Raw genomic sequence first — 22589 nt, 5'->3', positions numbered from 1 at the left:
ATGTAATCTCCTTGAGGACAGGTCCTTCTTTTGTTACTTGTTGTATGCTCATTTCTTAGCACAGTCTCTGGCACATAGGATATGTTTAATAAGTGTTGGTTGATCGTTGCCCTGGTTCTTAGTTATTCAGCTTCTAAGAGAGGAACATTGTTTCCTAACTTGAAGAAGACAGGAGGATGAACTGCAGGGCCAATAAATATATCCTGAAATTGAAAACTTTTTGAATCTCCCTGCTTTAGAGATGGTAGTTATTTCAGCAAGAATGAGATGAATATTTCTCCTTGAATCCTTCAATGTTAAACATTACAGGTTCATGAGAATCATACTCTTGAAATATATGTATTCCATTTTCAACCCAACACATAATCTTAAAAATCATTACATTATATCTAGCAACCATGTAATCAATAGATTTATTTATTCCTCATATGTTTTACATCATCAAAGGGGCCATTAAAATTTCAAAATTGCAATTTCTGAAGAAATTTTCTTCACAATTAGAAGCCTTCCTTTCTATATTTACACAAGGTAGACAATCAGACTGCCAGGTTTCTTCAGTTGCATTTCAAAACCAGACATATTCAAATGTCAAAAGCATATCACCATTTCTCTGTGTGTGTGTGTGTGTGTGTGTGTGCGTGTGTGTGCGTGTATGTGTATTCTTGAAGAGATTTTAGAGGAAATTTAGTCCAAGTCTCTTATTTTGCCAATGTGGACATTGATTCCCATGGTGGGGAAATGATTTGCCAAGGTTGGTTGTTTTTAGTAAATGCTAGGGGCAAGATTTAAGGCAGGAGTTCCTGCCTCCATGTCTAGCACTCCATCCTCTATAATATCTTGCTGTGTCTGTTTATATAAAGGCTTGCCTTGTTCTTTACTTTTTCCCTCTCACTTTAGGTCAGTGATGACACATTACCAACATTTGCTGGCTCTGCAGTTTGCTGTGGATGAGATTAACAAGAACCCCCATTTGCTGCCAAACACAACCTTGGGATACCAGTTACTCAATAACTTCCATAATAATAAATTGGCTGTGGAGAGCTCCATGATTTGGCTGTCAGGAATGGGTCCAACTATCCCTAACTATAGCTGTGGAGGGCAGCCCAATTCATTGGCTGTCATTGGAGGGTTGTCAGCTACACTGTCCATGTCCATGGCTACCATTCTAACACTTTACAAAGTTCCACAGGTAAGGGAACCCAATACTGTCACTTATTTTCATCCAACAATGTTCTTTGTATTTAAAACAGCAAATCCCTTATAATCTGTTCTGGTGCAGTGTGAGAGAGTGAACAAACAATTATCAAGAAATTCTAGGCACTATTCTGACAACAAAACTATGAAAAATGGGGAAACAGTCCCTTCCACCAGAGAACTCACTCTTTCCTTTAGATGATGTGGTATTATGTTGGTTTAATGCTGATGGTTTCGAACCAGGTAAAAATCTGCCCAACTACAGGTCACTATACACCTACTCCATCTTTTTGCATTTGTATAGAACTCAGAAGACTTTAGAGGGAAGAAAGATTTCTCCTTTCTCAGGGAAAGGGCTCTGTTCCTTTTCATTTTGAATTTGATTTCTGTATTTCCCCTAAAAGGATAAACCTCTAGTACTTGCCTTCACCATTCTGGGCTAATACCCATTATCCAATTCTGTGTTTAGAGAGATCTTTTACTTTGGGATGAGAATTGGCCCACTTCATCGATCTGGGCCTCAATTGCCGAATAGGTAGTGTATCCTGTGAGAACAGAAAAAGTTTATATATTCTATTGTGGTTATTTCTAAGAAATAAATTTTTATTAAGTGCCTTTTTGGTGTTTTCTAACTGGCAACTCAAAGAACATTATGATGAACAAGCTATAGCTTCTGTGTGATCCAATTGGGGAAGCCACAAGACAATGTAAGAGAAATAAGAGTTGTTTTATAGGAAAGCAAGATGCCCTTTTCTTGTTTGTGTACCAATCAATCCTTCCCTGAGTAGATAGGATGAATACATGCATCAGAGAAGTAAGAAGTTACGCTTTTCACAGAATTTCTTACAATAAATACATTGATATTCTATGCCACAGCTTATGCAAGCTGTCCAGTTTTCTACATTATCCTATGGGCTCATGACAGTTTTGATTTTTTGAGGATCATGTTGATTCGTGATCATTTTTTTTATTTTGTTTTATTATATTTATTTATTTAATTTTTTTAAAAAAGAATTTATTTATTTTTCATTTTCAACATTCACTTCCATAAAATTCTGACTTTGAAAATTTCTCCCCTTCCTTCATCTCCCCCGTCTCCAAGATGTCATTCAAGCTGATATAGGCTCTACATTCACATTCACATTAAACATATTTTCACATTAGTCATGTTGTAAAGATGAATTAGAACCACTGGGAGGAACCACAAAAAAGAAGAAACAAAGCAAAACACCCCCCTAAAAAGAGACAGAGCAAATTATATGCTTACATTTGAGTTCAGATTGCAGTTTTTCTCTGGAGGTAGAAAGCATTTTCCAACATGAGTCTTTTGGTGTTGTCTTCATCTTTGCATTGCTGACAAGAGCTAAGTCTATCAAAGTCAATCATCACACAATGTGGCTGTTATAATGTTCTCCTGGTTCTCCTCACTTTACTCAGCATCAGTTCATATAAGACTTTCCAAGTTTTTCTCAGATCCTCCTGCTCATCATTTCTTACAGCACAATAGTGTCCCATTACATTCCTATGCCACAATTTGTTCAGCCATTCCCCAATTGATGGGCATCCCCTCAATTTCTAATTCTTGGCCACCACAAAAAGACCTGATATAAATATTTTCATCCATGTTGGTCTTTTCCCTATTTTAACTATCTCTTCTGGATACGGATCTAAAAGTAGTATTGCTGGGTCAAAAGGTATACACAGTGTTATAGGCCTTTGGACATAGTTCCAAATTGCTCTCCAGAAAGGTTGGATCAGTTCACAAGTCCACCAACAATGCATTAGTTTTCCAATTTTCCCACATCTCCAAATTTTATACGATCGTATTTTAGCAGTATCCTAAGAATATTAGTTTTAAAAAAATACTTCCCTTCTCCCCACCCCATCCCCAACCCCCAACCCAGGGAACGACAGGTGTCAATGAAATTCCTTAGTGATGACCCAAATGTAATCAAGTTCATTTCAATTCAAAATATTTATGAAGCAGAATTATGTGATGTGCAGTGTGCTAGAAGGTAGGGACTGAGACAAATTAAATGTCAAAAACATAAAATCACCCTTATTTTTTTCATGTAGTTTTTTTTTTTTTTTTTTTTTTTACTGTTTGGCCACAATGTGCACACTAATTAAATTACAGTGACTAATTAGGTGATATACACATATACATGTCTCTCTCTCCATCTCTATATTTGTTTAATACAATGGAACTCTGAAGGAATCATTGACAATTGTTGCATCAGCCAGTGTGGATTGCCACTTGAGCTGGGAATTACATGACCATAGAGATTTCAAGAGGTAGAGATGCGAAATCAGAAAATAAACCTTGATATAAGATACAGAAGCAGAAGGTGAAATTTTATTTCCGTTCATCATCAAGTCCAATTCACCTCATGTTCTGAGGATTTGCATTCTAGGGATTTGTTGTTGTAGTTGAGCTGTCTCAGTCATGCCCCAATGTTCCTGGCTCATTTGGAGTTTTATTGGCAAAGATACTGGAGTGTTTTGCAATTTCCTTCTCTACCTTATTCAATAGATGAGGAAATTCAGGCAAAAGGGTTAAGTGTTGTTCCCAGGTTCACATAGCTAGCAAATACCTGAGGCTGGATTTGAAGTCAGGAAAGTGAATCTTCCTGACTCCAGGCTAAGTTTTTTATCTACACATCACCTTGCAAGCCTACCTCAGGGATGCAAAGCAACATTCGTTTAGAAACGTATACTGTACCTACCTCAAAGAACATTGCGGCTTCTGACTCTTGCTTTGTGGTTAGAGTGTTCTAACTGGCTGAAGAAGAAGAAATTTCTTTGCACATGAAATGCTTGGGGCCTGGTCATTGTGTCCTCTGTACTGAGTCCTTGCAAGTCACTGTGTACTGCTTGATATGTGAAACCTTTGCTTTAGTAGCTCAAATTAGGGCTTCTCATTTGAAACCTCCTCTGAATTGTTTGCTCCTCATATAGACTTGACTTATGTATCTGGGTTTAGAACAGGTTTATGATGACTCTTGGAATCTTTTGAAGCTCATTCACTTACTTTTATAGATACTCCTTTCAAAATTGCAAAAGAAAAGGAAAGGGAAAAGCAGATCAACAAGCTTTTATTAAACTTTCCTTGTGTGCTGGCATCATGACTGTTAACAGGATTTTACTTAGCCAGTCTCTAAACTGAGAATGAAGAAATAGCAGATCAGAGACCAAGTGCCAGTAATCAGGTAGCTGTTTAATTATTTTTCATTATGAGGAACAGATTTGCAAATCAGGAATTCTTCTGATCAGATTTCTACCTTGCTGAAGTGAAGACAGAGATTATATACATAACTTGCAATGGGAAGGGAGAGGGGAAGGTGGATTACAAACAATCATTCCCAGAGCCAGAGTGGTTCCCCAAGACAAATGGAAGATAATTCAAAAATTTTGGACTTCACTCTTTGTTGGTCATGACTTGGTGGGTCACAGGACGCAATATCGGTACTGTCATGGGAACAGGTTGTACAGTCTTTGATTCACTTCATTTAAGGTATATACTCACAGGAATGTCATTGGATGTAGGAATGTTGTCAAGGTTTTGAATGATCGTTTCAAGCTGCATTGTGAGCTCTGACTCCTCATCTGAAGAGGCAGCTTTTGAAAAAATTAAATTATTAGTCTCTTCATTACACATACCATATTAATTAATGTAAAAATGATAATTCCACATAGTGCACAAAGGTCATACAGATATATTTACTATAACTACACTTCTTGACCTCAAAAAGCTTACGTCCTTGTATGGCCAGATCAAAGGAGGCTTCAGTGTGGGGATTTTGCATAACGTGTAGGTACTTGTAGGGGAATGGTGGAGGAAAATTCTGGAAAGTTAGTGATTCTAGCTGATTCATGTAAGTGATTCTAGGATGAACAGACCAAACAGTAGAGGTGGTTACAGAGTAAAACTGACCTTCCAGGACGAGAAGGCCCTTTTATTGTAGTGGGAAGGCCCCTTTTGATGTCCACAAGATATTCAGGATAAAAAGAGGACAGTCATTGTAAGTTTACTAGAGTTCTTGCCAAAATGCCAGGAAAGGCTGAGAGAGGAAATAACTGGTCCTTGGCATGTTATATATACTAGGAAGTTCTGAATCATCAAGAACCAAACTTTCTTTCAATATTTCTAAGGCTGACTCAGAATCAGGCAGAGAAAGCCTCCTCATGCTTGATGGCCCTAGTCGAACTGGTCACTCCCCTTCACCCTACGTTAAACCCAGTCATACAATGAAATCAATTATTGAAATTCTTGTGTTCTCAAAAGAGAACCAGGAAGAATGTCTTGTACTTATGTCTCAGTTTTTATATACCTAAACATATTGTGCTTCAGTCTTTTGTTTTTCTTTCTTTCTATAGCATTTGTGAACAAGTATCTAGACAAAGGATAGAATACTTTTTGTATTTGCAGGCACTGAAAGAGTGAAAGTTTCCTCATTGGTCCCTTATCACCTAGAGTTTACAGCACAAACAAGTGTAGTAGCCAAGCCACATCTGGGACCTAATCCAGTAGTGGTTTACCTGTTAACCAAGACATCGACTTCAAAGACTTAGCTGACCTAAGTAAGAGAGGAATTAGTCTAAAAGTGTTCTGTATGCAAAAACAATCTTTCTCCTCATCCCTTCAGAAGATTCCTTCTCACACAAAGTGGCCTTTATAGCCTGGAACTTCCCACAACCCTTAGAATCCTCTCAGCCATTGGAGAGTTTCTGCCAGACCCTCACTTTGAGGAAGGTCTCCAGGTCAACCATACTTCATTGTCTCAACTCTGTTTCTGAATCTCTGGATTTCCATACTATGCCCAACACCCAAGAGGACATTCTCCCTTCTCCCTTCCTTATTTTCTTAGCTTTTCATGGGCTGCCTTCCCCAATTATATGATAAGGACCATTTACTTCCTTTTTTCTATTTCTTCTTGTTGTGTCCCAACCTCTTGGAACATTGTCAGACACAAAATGAGCATTTTCATCCACTTATGTTGACTCTTTAAAAGTTTACAGATTGACTTTTGGTTGTTTGAATCAGAAATTGTAGTTCTTCTTGTGGGTCCCTTTTCTTATGCGCTCATTCAGCCAAATGACAAATTGCTAAACAAAATATGCTCCAGTTGTCTTTATGTAGTGTGATGTTGTGGGGAAAGCACTGTTCATATACTGTCAGCCTTCTAACAATCTAACACTTGGGACTCTAGAAAGAGACAGGGTAATTTATTCACTCTTCTAAAGGAAGGACTGAGGAGATAGAACCAATTCTGCATACAGAAAAGTTGTCATTGGAGTCGCTCCATGGCTCATCTGCCACATGGAGAAATCAGGTCTCTAAAATCTTGAACTGTTCTTTCAGAGTGGGACCAAGAAGTCTCTCTGCTACCACCCTCTGACTCCTGTTTTCAAGCTTTCATATATAGCCTGAACATCAATATCAATGCCATTGGAGTTTTCATTGAGTGAATCATTCCAATCTGAAAAAAAAAGTTCCAGAAGAACCAATCGCACATTTTGCTGTGTGACATGATGAAAGTCATCCTGAGTCCCAAATAAGGATGTCTGTCCCCACCACTTACATTCACCATAAGTGGTCTTTTCCCCTCAGGCTATATTGGCCTATTTCTTGTCTTCGTTATTCCCCTCTCTACTGTCTCAACAACCACAACTACTAGTCAGTGTTGGCTGTCCCTTGGAACTCACATATTGCTTCACCAGGTATGTAGCAAATGCTATCTTTGTTGATGGAACTGTTTCTCAGAGAAAGGGACTCCTGCTTTTATTCGGCCCCCAAGTTATATCCTTGACTCTCACAATTCTCCTCCATAATTATGCTCTCTGTCAACCTCTCCCTTTTCCAAATCTAATGGGATTTGTTGTCTGGTGTCCTGGTTCTAGTATTTCTTCTGTAGTGATTCTATCTTTTTCTGTAGCTACTCTCTTGCCAAGAGAGTATAGGAGTTACCATAATGATACTCCAAAGTCATGTCCTTGGTAAAAACATATCTCCCACTCCCTTCATTTTCATTCTGCTTATACATGAAAACTGTCACTCTGCTTTTCTCTGTCACAAGATAGTTTTCCTTTTCTTTTTGCACTCTTTTTGATTTAGATATCAGCACAACATGTGCATAATAAGTGAAATTTGATAGTACCTCCTCTTTGCCTGTTTTCCCAAATAGTATACAAAGCATTGAAATTAATTGTTCTTCAAATAGTTGGTAGAATTAACTCATGAATTAATTTTGCTCTGATAATTTTTTCTTAAGGACTACATATGACTACATATTTTATTTTCTCTCTTTTTAATCTGGACAATTCATATTTTTAAATATTCATCAATTCCTGCAAGAGAGATTTTTTGGCATATATTTTGGGCAAATTAGCTTCCAATAATTTCTGTAATTATTACTTATTTGGTGTTGATTTCACCATTTTCATGTTTGATACTGGTAATTTGATTTTCATTCTTTTTGTAAAAAATCAAATTAACCAATTGTTGATGAGTTTCTTGTATTTTTTTACATTAAAAGTTTCTTGGTTTATTTTTTTTAATTTAAAAGTTTTCTTACCTTCAATTCTATTAATCTCTTTCTTTGTTTTACAGGATTTCCATTTTATATTTAATTGGTCATTTTCCTTTCTTTTTTGTGGATTTTCTTTAATCTTTCTACTTCTCTTACTTCTTCCCTGTCTCCTCCTCTTTCTTTTTTTTAATTTAATATATTTAGTTTTCATCATTGATTTTCACAAGAGTTTGAATTACAAATTTTCTCCCCATTTCTACCCTCACCCCAATCCAAGATGGCGCATATTCTGGTTGCCCTGTTCCCCAGTCAGCCCTCCCTTCTGTCACCCCATTCAACCTTCCATCCCCTTGTCCCTTTCTTTCTTGTAGGGCAAGATAAATTTCTATGCCCCATTGCCTGTGTATCTTATTCTCTAGTTGCGTGCAAAACCTTTATTTTTTGTTTCTGAACATCTGTTTTTAAAACTTTGAGTTCCAAATTCTCTCCCCTCTTCCCTTCCCACTCACTCTCCTTAAGAAGTCAAGCAATTCAACATAGGCCACATGTGTATCACTATGTATAACCCTTCCACAATACTCATGTTGTGAAAGACTAACTATATTTTGTTCCTTCCTAACCTATCCCACTTTATTGAATTTTCTCCCTTGACCCTGTCCCCTTTCAAATGTGTTTGTTTTTGATTACCTCCACCCCCATCTGCCCTCCCTTCTATCATCCCCCACTTTTTTGTCTTGTTCCTTCTTCTTTCCTGTGGGGTGAGATACCCAATTGAGTATGTATGGTATTCCATCCTCAGGTTAAATCTGATGAGAGCAAGATTCACACATTCCCCCCTCACCTGCCTTCTCTTGGCTCATTTTCAATTTGTTGTTTTTCTAGCTTTTTTTTTTGGTTTTATGTCCAATTCATTGGTCTCCTCTTTCTCTGTGATACTGATACAAATTTTCCTCTAAGTATTGATTTGGTTGCAACCCATTAATTTTAGTTTGTTTTTCACATTGTTTTCATTCTTTTTAATCAGATTTTTTATTGTTTTTATGATTAGTTCTTTGGCCCACTTGTTCTTTAGGATTAGATATTTTACCTTCTAATTAATTTAAATTGGTTTTTCTGTGTCCCTTTATTGAATATAATTTTATTGCATTTGTTTTTTTAAAAAAATTATGGATGAACTGATGCTGAGTAGCACAGAAGAGAGAACATTGCAGAACTGGGAGAACATTGTAGACAGTTACAGTCACATTATATGATGACTAACTTTGATAGACCTGGCTCTTCTCAGAAATGCAAGGTTCTAAGAGAACTCCAAAAGACTCATGATGGAAAATGCTATGGGCACCCAGAGAAAGAACTACACAGTCTGAATGCAGATTGAAGCATACTATTTGCTCTATCTCTTTTTTGTATTGTTTCTTCTTTCTTGTGTTTCATTCCATTGGTTATAATTCTGCTTTGCAACATGAGTAATGTGAAAATATGTTTAATTTGAATGTATATGGAGAGCCTATGTTGGACTGCATGCTGTCTTGGGGAGGGGGAGAGGGGGCAGGAGAGAGAAATGGAGAAAATTTGGAACTCAAAAGCTTGTGCAGCTGAATGTTTTAAACTAAAAAAAATTAAAAATTAATTAATATTTTATTTTTCTCCACTTATACGCAAAAATAATTTTTAACATTTGCTCTTAAAAAATGAGTTCCAAATTCTCTCCCATCGTCCCTTTCCTCTCCCCTCATTGAGATGGCAAACAATTTGATACAGGTTATAAATGGGTAATTATGCAAAAAATATTTCCATATTGAAGATTGTGTGAAAGAAAATGGAACAAAAAAGTAAAGAAAAAAGGTTGTCAATTATATTCAGACACCATCCATTCTTTCTCTGTGGATTGATAGCATTTTTCATTATAAGTCCTTCTGAGTTTTCTTGGTCACTGTATTGCTGAAGACACCTAAGGCATTCACAGCTAAACATCTTGCAGTATTGCTGTTACTTTGGACACAATGCATTTCACTCAGCATCAGCTTCTGTAAGTCTTTCTAATTTCTTTTTACTTTTCCTGAGAGCATTGCACTCATCATTTCTCGCAGCACAACATTATTCCATCATAATCACATACCACAATTTCTTCAGCCATACCCCAAAGAATGGGCATCCCCTCAATTTCCTATTCCTTCCTACCAGAAAAAAGATGCTATAAATATTTTTTGTACATATAGGTCCTTTTCCTTTTTGCTTTTTGTCTCTTTTGGGATACAGATCAAGTAGTGGAGTTGCTAGGACAAAGGGTATGCATGGTTTTATAGCCCTTTGGGCATAGTTCCAAATTGCTCTACAGAATGATTGAATTAGATCACAACTCCACCAATAGGGCATTAATGTCTCATTTTTCCCACAGTCCCCCAACATTGGTCATTTTTCCTTTTCTATCCTATTAGCCAATCTAATTGGTTTAAGAAATGGTAAAAAGAATTTTAAATGTAGTCTGGACTGGACCAGTCTTCAAGATATGGGTAGGCAAAGCTGAAGAAAGCAGGCTAGAGACAAGAGAGTCAAATATCAAACAGAAGTTTAGTTAATTTCAGAGTGAGGAAAATAAGTTTTCAAACTGAAGTCCTCCTGAAGAGGGCTCAAGGCTTATGGTAGAGGTAGGATATATAATCCTGAAAACCCCAAAAATCTGGGACACAACATAGTCATTCTCAGTTCTTAAATAAACAGTTTCCATGGCAGGCCCATGCATGCAGGAATCTTTGAGACAATACAAATGTTCTTTGGTCCTGTGGGAACAGTCTGAAAGTTATCATTGAGCCTTGTGATCATTCAATGGAGCACAGAGCCAGAGTTAGTATGGTGGAAACAGGAGTGCAGCACCTGGTTCCATTCACTCAGCAGTTACAAGCACTGGGATTGTTAGAATGTCAAATGATCACTTTCTGCTGCAGCATATCAGCTGCTTCTGGCTCTTAGGTCCCTGGGAAATAGAGAAGTTCCAACAAATCTAAAATGTTATCAACTAATATGAAGATCGTAAATCCCTCAGAGAACACTTGGTGCTGGTCAAAGAATGCATGCTGCCAGAGGGTGAGATCATCCAGAGGATGAATGCAAAGACTGCTGTATTGCCAATTTCTGGGCACAGCCTGCTTGCTGAGACTTAGCTCTGGAAAAATAGGGTACCTCTAAATTTCTTGATATTTCATTCTTTTGGCCAATGGCAGGGGGTTTGAAAGAACTCCTACCATTATGGCCAATAAAGTAGAGGCAGATATAAACTAAAATGCCATGAGAGGCCATTTAGGCTAGGAGAAGATATTGTCCAGTGGGTTAGTTCCTTGAGGGGACATATTGGGGAAATGTGTCCCAGGCATTATTGCTAGCCAATTTTTGCTTGCAAGCACAAAAGAGGAAGGGGGCAGGAATGTAGGGGGATATCATGTCAAAAGACACGTGAATCACAGAATTTGTGGTTGGGCCCACAACAAGAGGGAGAAGAAAAAAAATTAGCACAGCATACTTAGCTTTTGAGAATCTTGAGATAGCTGTCTTATTTGGATATTGGTTGCTTTTGAATCCACACTAGATCAACTTTGAGGTCCTTGTAGGAGTTTGCTGTCCGCTAAGAACCAGGGGTTTCCTTCAGATGATCCAGGAGTACACACTCGCAAGTTTGGCAGCTGTGGTAGTAGTCAGAAACACCTGATGGGACCTTCAGGCTCTGTGATTGATTGGTCAGTATAGGTCCACTTTTCAAAGAAGAAAACTCCTGCATCAATCCCTGGATCTCAGTTTCTCTCAGCACAACATAGATCCTTAGTTAAGTCTCTAACCAACATGTAGAAAGGAACCAGTTTATCAGCCATGCAGAGCTAGGATCAAATAATGCCATGAAGTTTATTTTTTCTGCAATTCTTTTAATTGCATAATTACATTAAATCAGGAACAGATCAGACTACTTAGAGGTCCCATAATGGACTAATTCTGAGATGGGAGATTTACATGTCACCAAGGTAATCAAGCAAACTTAAACATAAACATCTTGAAACAAAAGACCAAATCAATACAATGTTTATCACCAATATTAGTTGACATTAAGTCTCCTTCTATCCTAGTAACTCAATTTTGATGCACATTTAATCAGCACATTTCAAGTTCCAGATGTCTCATGTAGTTATATGGTCCCTACATATCTTCTCTTGGACAATAGGCTTTATTCTCAGGACAGCTCTAACGGGGCTCTGCTTCTCTGGTTCCAAATCTAGAGGTTTCTAGTTAATTCTGCCTGTAATACAATTTAAATTTTGTTCTCCAATTTTTGAAATTTCAGAGAATTCTAGGTCATATATCATTTCCTATTTTATCTTTGCCTAAATCCTGTACCCGATATAAGAATCTTTTCTAAAGAAAAACAATGAGCTACCTTTCTATTTCATTGCTATCACCAGACAGTTTTGATAATTACTGCCTTATAAATATAGCTTATGTTTTGATACTGCTAAACCTCCTTCCCTTACATTTTTGTTAGTTCCTTAGCTACTCTTGACTTTTTCATCTTCATTTTTATTACTTTGGTCCTGCCTACCCATGAATACCTTATATTTCTCCAATTATTTAAATGTTATATAATTTCTAGGTTTGTTTTGGCAGATGTACTACAGGGAACTTTATATTGCCTAGATTTATTTTAGATGGGGTATCTCATACTATCTCTTCTTGCAGGGATTTGTTTGTGATATGTAGGAATGCTGCTGACAGTGTTCATACTTGTTTCACACATAATCTTACTAGGAAGGCTTCTAGCTTATTCCTATCACAAATAATGCTTCCTAATGGTTTTGGATAAACATACTTTTTTATCAATTTAAGGAAAACCCATTTAATTCAGCATCCATATTCATTAATGAAATTGGTCTATAGTTTTCTTTTCTCTGTTTTCACTTCTCCTGGTTTTTGGTATCAGTATTCTATGTGTTTTACAAAAGGAAGTTGGTAGGATCCCTTCCTCTCCTATTACTCCACATCATTTCTTTAACATTGGAATTAGTTGATCTCTAAATGTTTGATATAATTCACTTGTAAATATATCTGGTCCTGGTGCTTGTTTCTTAGGAAGTTCATTTATGGGTTGTTCTTCTGCCTTTTAACATTATCAGATAGATACTATAATAAGGGGAAAATAATTTCACTTTCTTTCCTATTATCAATACAATTTTATATGTAAAATCCTTAATCCAATTTTGTGAACTTGTGATAGTAACTCATAATAGATGACTTTGGAAGCCAATCATATGCATGTATATATTCCTTAGAAAAAACAGTTTAATGTTGTTGCCTTTCTCAAAATTTGCTACTCCATTTAATTAGAGAAAAGTACACATTACATCTTTGTCTAACTACTGTATCTAATCATTTCCTCGTTTGAAGGATATTATTCCTATATTGTAATTTGATGCCAAATATACGTTAAAATTGTAAGACGTCCATACATGCATCCTATTATAACTCAGAGATGTTCCAGTATTTCTCTCTTCTTTAACAGATTTAGAATAGTACCTAAAAAATTTCTTGATTGTAAAGGGGTACATAGTTATAACAATGTCACATATAAGAGGAAGAAAAACTCCCTGAGCCCTCAGCGATTCCAGGCAGGAGTCATATCTGACAGCCAATCATGTAGTTATCAGGCAAGGCTCAGGATTAACGAGGCAGGTATTTTCCTTTTCAGCAAGGAAAAAGCACACTGGAGAAATAGTCAAGAAGATCCTACCTCTGCTATGACTATGACATCCCCAAAACTTTCCCCAGCCACAAGCATCCACCTTTAACAGCTCCCAGACTGCAACACATGACAGTTTCTACTATTGGCTTCATGACAATTCAGACAACTATCCCTGTAGTCAAAGCCCAAGATAAAATAATACATTACAGTCACAGGAATTTTAAATAACAAAATTTCATTAACTCCAACTCAAAGCTTGAATGTCTTTCCTGATGTTTCTCTAACAGTTTCATTAGTCCTTTATTTATAAATTAAAAATACCCATACTCAGGGGCTTCAGATGTAGAGCAAATGTCTGGTATTCACTCATCACTGATATGTTGAAGCTATATCTTTAATCCACCATATATACTTTCATAATAGCCAAGAATTTTCAAGTGAAAATTCACTATTACAGTAAACTCCTGCTTCTTCTCCTCCTCCCCCTCCTCCTCCTCCTGATTATCTGCTTTATGACAAAATATACTTCATTAAATATTTAACAGTTTCCAAATATCTATTTTATCATGACTTTTTTTAAAAATCCAATCCATATGCCACTGCATCCAGATTAAAACGTTGTTTTGTCTAATAACATTTCTGCTACAAAGAAGAGTTAAAAAGAGGTTGCTATAAAGTGGAAATAATTTACCTGTTTTTTTTTTCTTTTTCTTCATGCTGGGATTACTTTCAAATTAACTGCCTTCCCCCATTGCCTTAAAACAATGAAACTATTGATCTTGTCATTTACTATCAAAACTTTTGGGAAGTTTAATCTTTATTTTTCCTTAAAAATTGTTCTACACACTGGTACCCCCAAAACTAGCTAAGATATTTCAGAAGGGTGTGACTTCCTGGAATTACCCAGTCTCAGGAGTTCTCTCTTGAATCTTAAAATTATTAATCACCAAACTCCTTAAGTTGCTAAGATGTTTTTAGGTTCCACAAACTTTGATTATATGATTTTACCTCTGTAATTCCAACTTGGCCAATGTTGAAATGACAGAAAAAAATTTTTTTCTCTTTTCTTATAACTTCATTTCCTGTAGAATGCCTAAAGTGGGAGTTAGTCCTGTCTACTGGGACAAATTCTTCAAATAAGAAAGGTCATGTGCGAAGAGTGATACCTTTCTTTCTTCATTGCCTATCGTTACTCTTTAATTTCTTTTTCTTCTATTATTGTTAAAGCTAACATTTCCAGAACAATACTGAATAACAATGATAATAATAGACACCCTTGTTTCACCCCTGTTCTTACTGGAATTGTGTCTAGCTTAACCCCACTACATATCATTGCCTACATATATTATTTCCTAGTTGCATGCAAAGATGTTTTTTGAACATCTGTTTTTAAAACTTTGAGTTCTAAATTCTCTCCACTCTTCCCTCCCCATGTACTGTCCCTAAGAAGGCAAGCAATTCAGCCTAGGCCACATGTGTATCTTTATGTAAAACCCTTCCACAATACTCATGTTCTGAAAGACTAACTATATTTTTCTCCTTCCTATCATATCCCCCTTTATTCAGTTTTCTCCCTTTACCCTATCCCTTTTCAAAAGTGTTTGGTTTTGATTACCTCCTCACCCTATCTGCCCTCCCATCTACCATTCTCCCTTTTTTATCCCCTTGCCCTTATTTTCCTGTGGAGTAAGGTACCCAATTGAGTTTGTATGTTATTCCCTCCTCAGGTCAAATACAATGAGAGCAAGTTTCACTCATTCCCCCTCACCTACCCCCTCTTCCCTTCCTACAGAACTGCTTTTTCCTGCCACTTTTATGCAAGATTTTTTGCATCTTTATTGCATTCTATTTCTCCCTTTCTCCCTCTCTCAATATATTCCTCTCTCCTCCCACAATTGGATTTTATATTTTAAGGAATCATAACTTCACATTCAACTCACACTGTGCGCTCTGTGTATATATATATATATATATATATATATATATATATATATATATATATATATATATATATATATTCCCTTCAGCTACCCTAATACTGAGGTCTCATGAATTATACACATCATCTTTCCATGTAGGAATATAAACAGAGCAGTTCAAATTCAGTAAGTCCATTATGATCTCTCTTCTTTATTTACATTTTCATGCTTCTCTTGATTCTTGTGTTTGAAAGTCAAATTTTCTATTCAGCTCTGATATTTTCATTGAGAAAGCTTGAAAATCCTCTATTTTTTGAAAATCCATATTTTGCCTTGTAGCATGATACTCAGTTTTGCTGGGTAGGTGATTCTTGGTTTTAATTCTAGCTCCATTGACCTCCAGAATATCATATTCCAAGCCCTTCGATCTCTTAATGTAGAAGCTGCTAGATTTTGGTTTATTCTGATTGTGTTTACACAATACTCAAATTGATTCTTTCTGGCTGCTTGCAGTATTTTCTCCTTGATCTGGGAGCTCTGGAATTTGGCGACAATATTCCTAGGAGTTTCCTTTATGGGATCTTTTTCAGGAGGTGATCTAGGGATTCTTTCAATTTCTATTTTATCCTCTGGCTCTAGACTATCAGGGCAGTTCTCCTTGATAATTTCTTGAAAGATGATATCTAGGGTCTTTATTTGATCATGGCTTTCAGATAGTCCAATAATTTTTAAATTATCTCTCTTGGATCTATTTACCAGGTGAGTAGTTTTTCCAATGAGATATTTCACATTGTCTTCCTTTTTATCATTCCTTTGCTTTTGTTTTATAATATCTTGATTTCTCATAAAATCACTAGCTTCCACTTGCTCCAATCTAATTTTTAAGGTGGCATTTTCTTCTGTGCTCATTTGGACCTCCTTTTCCATTTGGGTAATTCTGCCTTTCAAGGCATCATTCTCCTCATTGCTTTTTGGAGCTCTTTTGCCACTTGAGTTAGGCGATTTTTTAAGGTGTTGCTTTCTTCAGTATTTTGGGGGGCCTCCTTTAGCCATTCATTGTCTTGTTTTTCATGGTTTTATCACATCATTCACATTTCCCTTCCCAATTTTTCCTCTACATCTCTAACTTGCTTTTCCAAATCCTTTTTGAGCTCTTCCATGGCCTGAGACCAGTTTGTGTTTTGCTTGGAGGCTTTTGATGTAGGCTCTTTGACTTTGTTGACTTCTTCTGGCTGTATGTTTTTGTCTTCTTTGTCACCAAAGAAAGATTCCAAAGTCTGAGTCGGAATCTTGGTCTATTTTCGCCACCTGGCCCTGTTCCCAGCCAAGTCACTTCACCCTTGAGTTTTTCATCGGGGTGTGACTGCTCGTAAAGAGTACTTTGTTCCATGCTTGGGGGGCTGCACTGTTTTCAGAGCGATATCTCACAGCAAGCTCTGCTGCACCAGCACCCCTCCTCCCCCAAGAACCTCCAACCTGGACCTGACTCAGATCTAAGCTAGCTCTGCACTCCTGTTCAGATCTGCCACTTAATTCCTCCCACCAGGTTGTCCTGCTGCCAGAAGCAACTGCAGCTGTAGCTCTGTAAGCAGCCACAGAGCTGCATCACCTCCACTGCCCATGGGTTCATAGACAAATTGTGAACTCCTTTCATTCTGTCCCAGAAGCTTTTCCCACTAATTTTCTCTGTTGCCTTTGGTGTCTGTGGGCTGAGAAGTATGGTAGCTGCCACAGCTCACTGATCCAAGGAGCTAGGGCCTGTTCCACTCAGCTCCTGCTCTGGTTTGTCCAGGAGAGATTCACCCTGTGCTCTGCTCTGCTCTGCTCCCAGTTCCATGTGATAGACATTACTCAGCAACCATCCAGGCTGTCCTGAGCTGGAACCCTGCTTGCCTCTGCTTCTTTGTGGGTTCTGCAGGTCTAGAATTTGTTCAGAGCCATTTTTATAGGTGTTTGGAGGGACCTGGGGAAGGGTCATGCAAGTCCCTGCTTCCCAGTCACCATCTTGGCTCCGCCCCCCTCTTCCAGCACAGGTTCTTTTGAACTGCTTTATTAAGGAAAGCAACGTTAAGGGGTTACTTTAATCCAACATATACATATAAACTCATTAGTTCAGGGGAAAAAACCGGCACCCTTAACTTCAGAGCAGATACAATCAAATTACAAGCATCAACACACAAACCATGTCTGATTCAAATCTTAATGCATAGTTACCAGGGTTTAACAAAGTCCGAACATCTGGGTTTACAAGCTGGAGGGCTCTTAACAATATCTGCCCAGAGTGTCCACATCAACATACCTCTAACAGTGTGAGCCCCAAGGGAGAATGCCAACCTCTGGGTTTATATATCTTGTTCAGGGTCAAAGGTGAGTCACACATGTGTCTCACCAACATGACCTAAAAGCGTCACAAAAATGTGATGTAAACCCATGTGGCCTAAAAGCCTCTGATGTCACAAACATGTAACTCAAATCCATGTAAACTAGACTTTCCCTTGAGGGAAGCAGGTCATCAAGGACTCCTAATTTAATCAAGGAAATCAAGGCCAAACTGTTCAAGGGCATTTGATTGAGTGAGTGCTAAAAGCCCTCCTTAGTTACGAATACACATACCAATCAGGCTACCAAAAATTATTTTATAGAGCCAGAAAAAAATAATAACAAAACTCATCAGGAAGAACAAAAGGTCAAGAATATCAAGGAACTTACTGAAAAGAAATGCAAGTGAAGGTGGCCTAGATGTATCAAATCTAAAATTGACCATCAAAACTATTTGGTACAGCCTAGAAAATAGAGCAGTAGATCAGTGGAATAGATTGGGTACACAAGACACAGTAGTCAATGAGTATAGTAATCTACTGTTTGATAAACTTAAAGACTCCAGCTTCCAGAATGAGAACTCCCTATCTGACAAAAACTGCTGGGAAAACAGAAAAATATTATAGCAGAAACTAGGCATAGACCAACATCTTACACTGTATACCAAAACAAGGTCAAAATGGTACGTGATTTAGACATAAAGGGTGATACTATAAGCAAATTACAAGAGTAAAGAATACTTTACGTGTCAGGTCTATGGAGAAATGCAGAATTTGTGACCAAACAACAGACAGAGAACATTATGTAATTCAAAATAGAAAATTCTGATTACGTTAAAATAAAAGTTTTTGCACAAAGCCTATGTAACCAAGATTAGAAGGAAAGCAGAAAACAGGGAAACAATTTTTACAATGTCTCTGATGAAGTTCTCATTTCTAAAATATATAGAGAGCTCAGTCAAATTTATAAGGCTACAAGTTATTCCCCACTTGATACATGGTCACATGATATCAACAGACATTTTTCAGATAAAGAAATTAAAGTGTTTTTTATATTCATATGAAAAAATGCTCTAAATGACTATTGCTTTGAGAAATGCAAATCAAAACCACTGCAAGGTACCATGTCATCCCTGTCAAATTGGCTAACATGAGCAAACAGGAAAACGATTAATGAAGAAGATGTGGGAAAAATGGAACACTAATGCAATGTTGGTGGAGTTATGAACTCATCAAACCATTCTGGACAGCAATTTTGAACTATATCCAAAGGGCTATAAAACTGTGCATACACTTTGAGCCAGCATTACCACTTCTAGATCTATATCCAAAAGAAATTACACAAATGAGAAAAGGACCTACACGTACAAAAATATTAGCAGCCGCTCTTTTTGTTTTGTCAAAGAATTAGAAATTGAGGGGATGTCCATCATTTGGGAAATGGCTAAACAAGTTGTGATATTTGAATGTAATGGGATACTAATGTTCCATAAGAAATGATGAGCAGAGGAGGAGCCAAGATGATGGCTGGAAAGCAGGGACTTGCCTAGGGCTGTCCCCCAGGACCCCCAAAACACCAATAAAAAATGGATCTGAACAAATTATAGAACTGCACAAGCCACAAAATAGAAGAGAGAAGCAGGGCTCCAGCCCAGTACAGCCTAGATGGTCACGGAGTAAGGTCTATCACCCATGGAGCTGGGAGCAGAACTGAGCAGAGCCCAGCATGGGCTGCACCTGGACAAACCAAAACAGGAACCAGGCAGAACAGGCCCTAGCGCCCTGATCCAGTGAGCTGTAGCAGTTACCAGACTTCTCAGCCCACAAACACCAAAGACAACAGAGAAGGTTAATGGGAAAAGCTGCTGGGACAGAATGAAAGGAGTTCACAATTCAGCCACGTCTCCATGGGTAGTGGAGGTGGTGCAGCTACAGAACTACAGCTGCAGTTGCTTCTGGCCCCAGGCCCACCTGGTGGGAGGAATTAAGTGGCATATAAGTGCGGGAGTGAAGACCCTGCTTAAGATCTGAGTCAGGTCCAGGTTGGCGGTTCTTGGGGGAGGAGGACCACTGGTGTGGCAGAGCTTGCTGTGAGAAATAGCTCTGAAAACAACAGCACACCCCCTCAAGCTTGGAACAAAGTACTCTTTACTCTACAAGCAGTCATAACCTGATGAAATACTCAAGGGTCAAGTAGATGGCTGGTAACATGACCCGGCAGTGAAAAGAGACTCAGATTTAGACTCAGATTTTGGAATCTTTCTTTGGTGACAAAGAAGACCAATACATCAAGCCAGAAGAAGTCAACAAAGTTAAAGAGCCTACATCAAAATCCTCCAAGCAAAACACAAACTGGTCTCAAGCCATGGAAGAGCTCAAAAAGGATTTGGAAAAGCAAGTTGGAAAAGTGGAGGAAAAATTGGGAAGAGAAATGAGAAGGATGTGAGAAAACCATGAAAAACAAGTCAACGGCTGGCTAAAAGAGACCCCCAAAAATACTGAAAAAGCAACACCTTAAAAAATCGACTAACTCAAATGGCAAAAGAGCTCCAAAAAGCCAATGAGGAGAAGAGTGCCTTGAAAGGCAGAATTACCCAAATGGAAAAGGAGGTCCCAAAGATGGCCGAAGAAAATACTACCTTAAAAATTAGATTGGAGCAAGTGGAAGCTAGTGATTTTATGAGAAATCAAGATATTATAAAACAAAAGCAAAGGAATGAAAAAAATGCAAGACAATATGAAATATCTCATTGGAAAAAACTCCAACCTGGAAAATAGATCCAAGAGAGATAATTTAAAAATTTTTGGACTATCTGAAAGCCATGATCTAAAAAAGAGCCTAGATATCACCTTTCAAGAAATTATCACGAACTGCCCTGACATTGTAGAGTCAGAGGGTAAAATAGAAATTGAAAAAATCCACTTACAGCCTCCTGAAAAAGATCCCAGAAAGAAAACTACTAGGAATATTGTCACCAAATTCCAGAGCTCCCAGATCAAGGAGGAAATACTGCAAACAGCCAGAAAGAAACAATTTGAGTATTGTGGAAACACAGTCAGGATAACACAAGATCTAGCAGCTTCTACATTAAAGTATCGAAGGGCTTGGAATATGGTATTCCAGAGGTACATGGAGCTAGAATTAAAACCAAGAATCACCTACCAGCAAAACTGAGTGTCATGCTCCAAGGCAAAATATGGATTTTCAAAAAATAGAGGACTTTCAAGCTTTCTCAATGAAAAGACCAGAGCTGAATAGAAAATTTGACTTTCAAACACAAGAATCAAGAGAAGCATGGAAAGGTAAACAAGAAAGAGAAATCACAAGGGACTTACTAAAGTTGAACTGTTTTGTTTACATTCCTACAAGGAAAGATGATGTGTATAACACATGAGACTTCAGTATTGGAGTAGCAAAAGGGAGTATACATAAATACATACATATACATATACATATATAGATATAGATATAGATACATATATGACAGAGGGCACAGGGTCAGTTGAATATGAAGGGACAATACCTAAAATAATAAAATGAAATTAAGGGATGAGAGAGGACTATATTGAGAGAGGGAGAAACGGAGAGAAAGAAAGGGGTAAATTATCTCACATAAAAGTGGCAAGAAATAGCAGTTCTATTGGGAGGGAAGAGGGAGAAGGTGGAGGGTAATGAGTGAATCTTGCTCTCATTAGATTTGACCACAGGAGGGAATAACATATACACTCAATTGGGCATCTTACCCCACAGGAAAGAAGGAGGAAAGAGATAAAAATGGGGGACGATAGAAGGGAGGGCAGATATGGGGAGGAGGTAATCAAAAGCAAACAATTTTGAAAAGGGATAGGGTGAAAGAAGAAAATTGGACAAAGGGCGACAGGATAGGAAGGAGTAAAATGTACTTAGTCTTTCACAACATGAGAATTGTGGAAGGGCTTTCTACAATGATACACATGTGGCCTATGTTTAATTGCTTGCCTTCTTAAGGAGGGTGGGTGGGGAGGGAAAAGGTGAGAGATTTTGGAACTCAAAGTTTTAAAAGAAGATGTTCAAAAAAGTTTTTGCATGCAACTAGGAAACAAGTTATACAGGCAATGGGGCATAAACATCTATCTTGGCCTACAAGAAAGTAAGGGAAAAGGGGATGGGAGGGAGTGGGATGACAGAAGGAAGGGCTGACTGCCGAACAGGTCAATCAGAATATATGCCATTTTAGATTGGGGGGGAACATAGAATTGGGGAGCAAATTTGTAATTCAAACTCTTGTGAAAATTAATGCTGAAAACTAAAAATATTACCTAAATAAATAATGATTTAAACGGGAAAAAAGAAGGATGAGCAGGCAAATTTCAGAAAATCCTGGATAGAATTACGTGATCTGATGTTGAGTGAAGTGAGAAGGAAAATATTGTACACAGTACCAGCAACATTTTTCGATTCCTAACTTTCATAGATTTAGCTCTTCTCAGCAATGCAGTGATCTAAGACAATTACAAAAGCTCATGGTGGAAAAAGCTATCCATATACAGATAAAGAATCATGAAGTCTGAATGCAGATCAAAGGATACCATTTTCTCATTTTTGTTTTTTTTTCTCATGTTTTTTTCTGTTTTGTTCTGATTCCTCTTTTACAACATAACTAATGTGGAAATATATTTAATATGATTGTATATGTATAGCCTATATCAGGTTGCTTACTATCTTGGGGTACGAGAGGGAAGGAAGGGGAAGAAAATTTTGAATTCAAAATCTTATGGAAGTGAATGTTGAAAACTAAATATAAAGAAGCAAATATTTTAAAAAACCCAAAGATTTACTCAACAGGTTATACAGGAGACACTATGTTCTACTTGAATGAACATTAAAGAAATAGGAGCAATGTGAATGTTCCACAGGGCTGATTTAGTT

At 37.5% G+C, this 22589-nt stretch overlaps 1 protein-coding gene across 1 annotated transcript in view; it reads left to right on the top strand.

Moving 5' to 3' along the window:
- Positions 1 to 22589, top strand: part of LOC118855092 (vomeronasal type-2 receptor 26-like) — a 41169-nt gene that overhangs the window by 5504 nt on the left and 13076 nt on the right. Inside the window, exon 2 of the mRNA XM_036765211.1 lies at positions 898 to 1189. Within this exon, the coding sequence (XP_036621106.1) occupies positions 898 to 1189 (292 nt within the window). The remainder of the gene's footprint in view (positions 1 to 897; positions 1190 to 22589) is intronic.

This window comes from Trichosurus vulpecula, chromosome 6 (genome assembly GCF_011100635.1).
Source record: "Trichosurus vulpecula isolate mTriVul1 chromosome 6, mTriVul1.pri, whole genome shotgun sequence".
Classification (NCBI taxonomy): domain Eukaryota; kingdom Metazoa; phylum Chordata; class Mammalia; order Diprotodontia; family Phalangeridae; genus Trichosurus; species Trichosurus vulpecula.
This window is presented reverse-complemented; position numbering and strand designations above follow the sequence as displayed.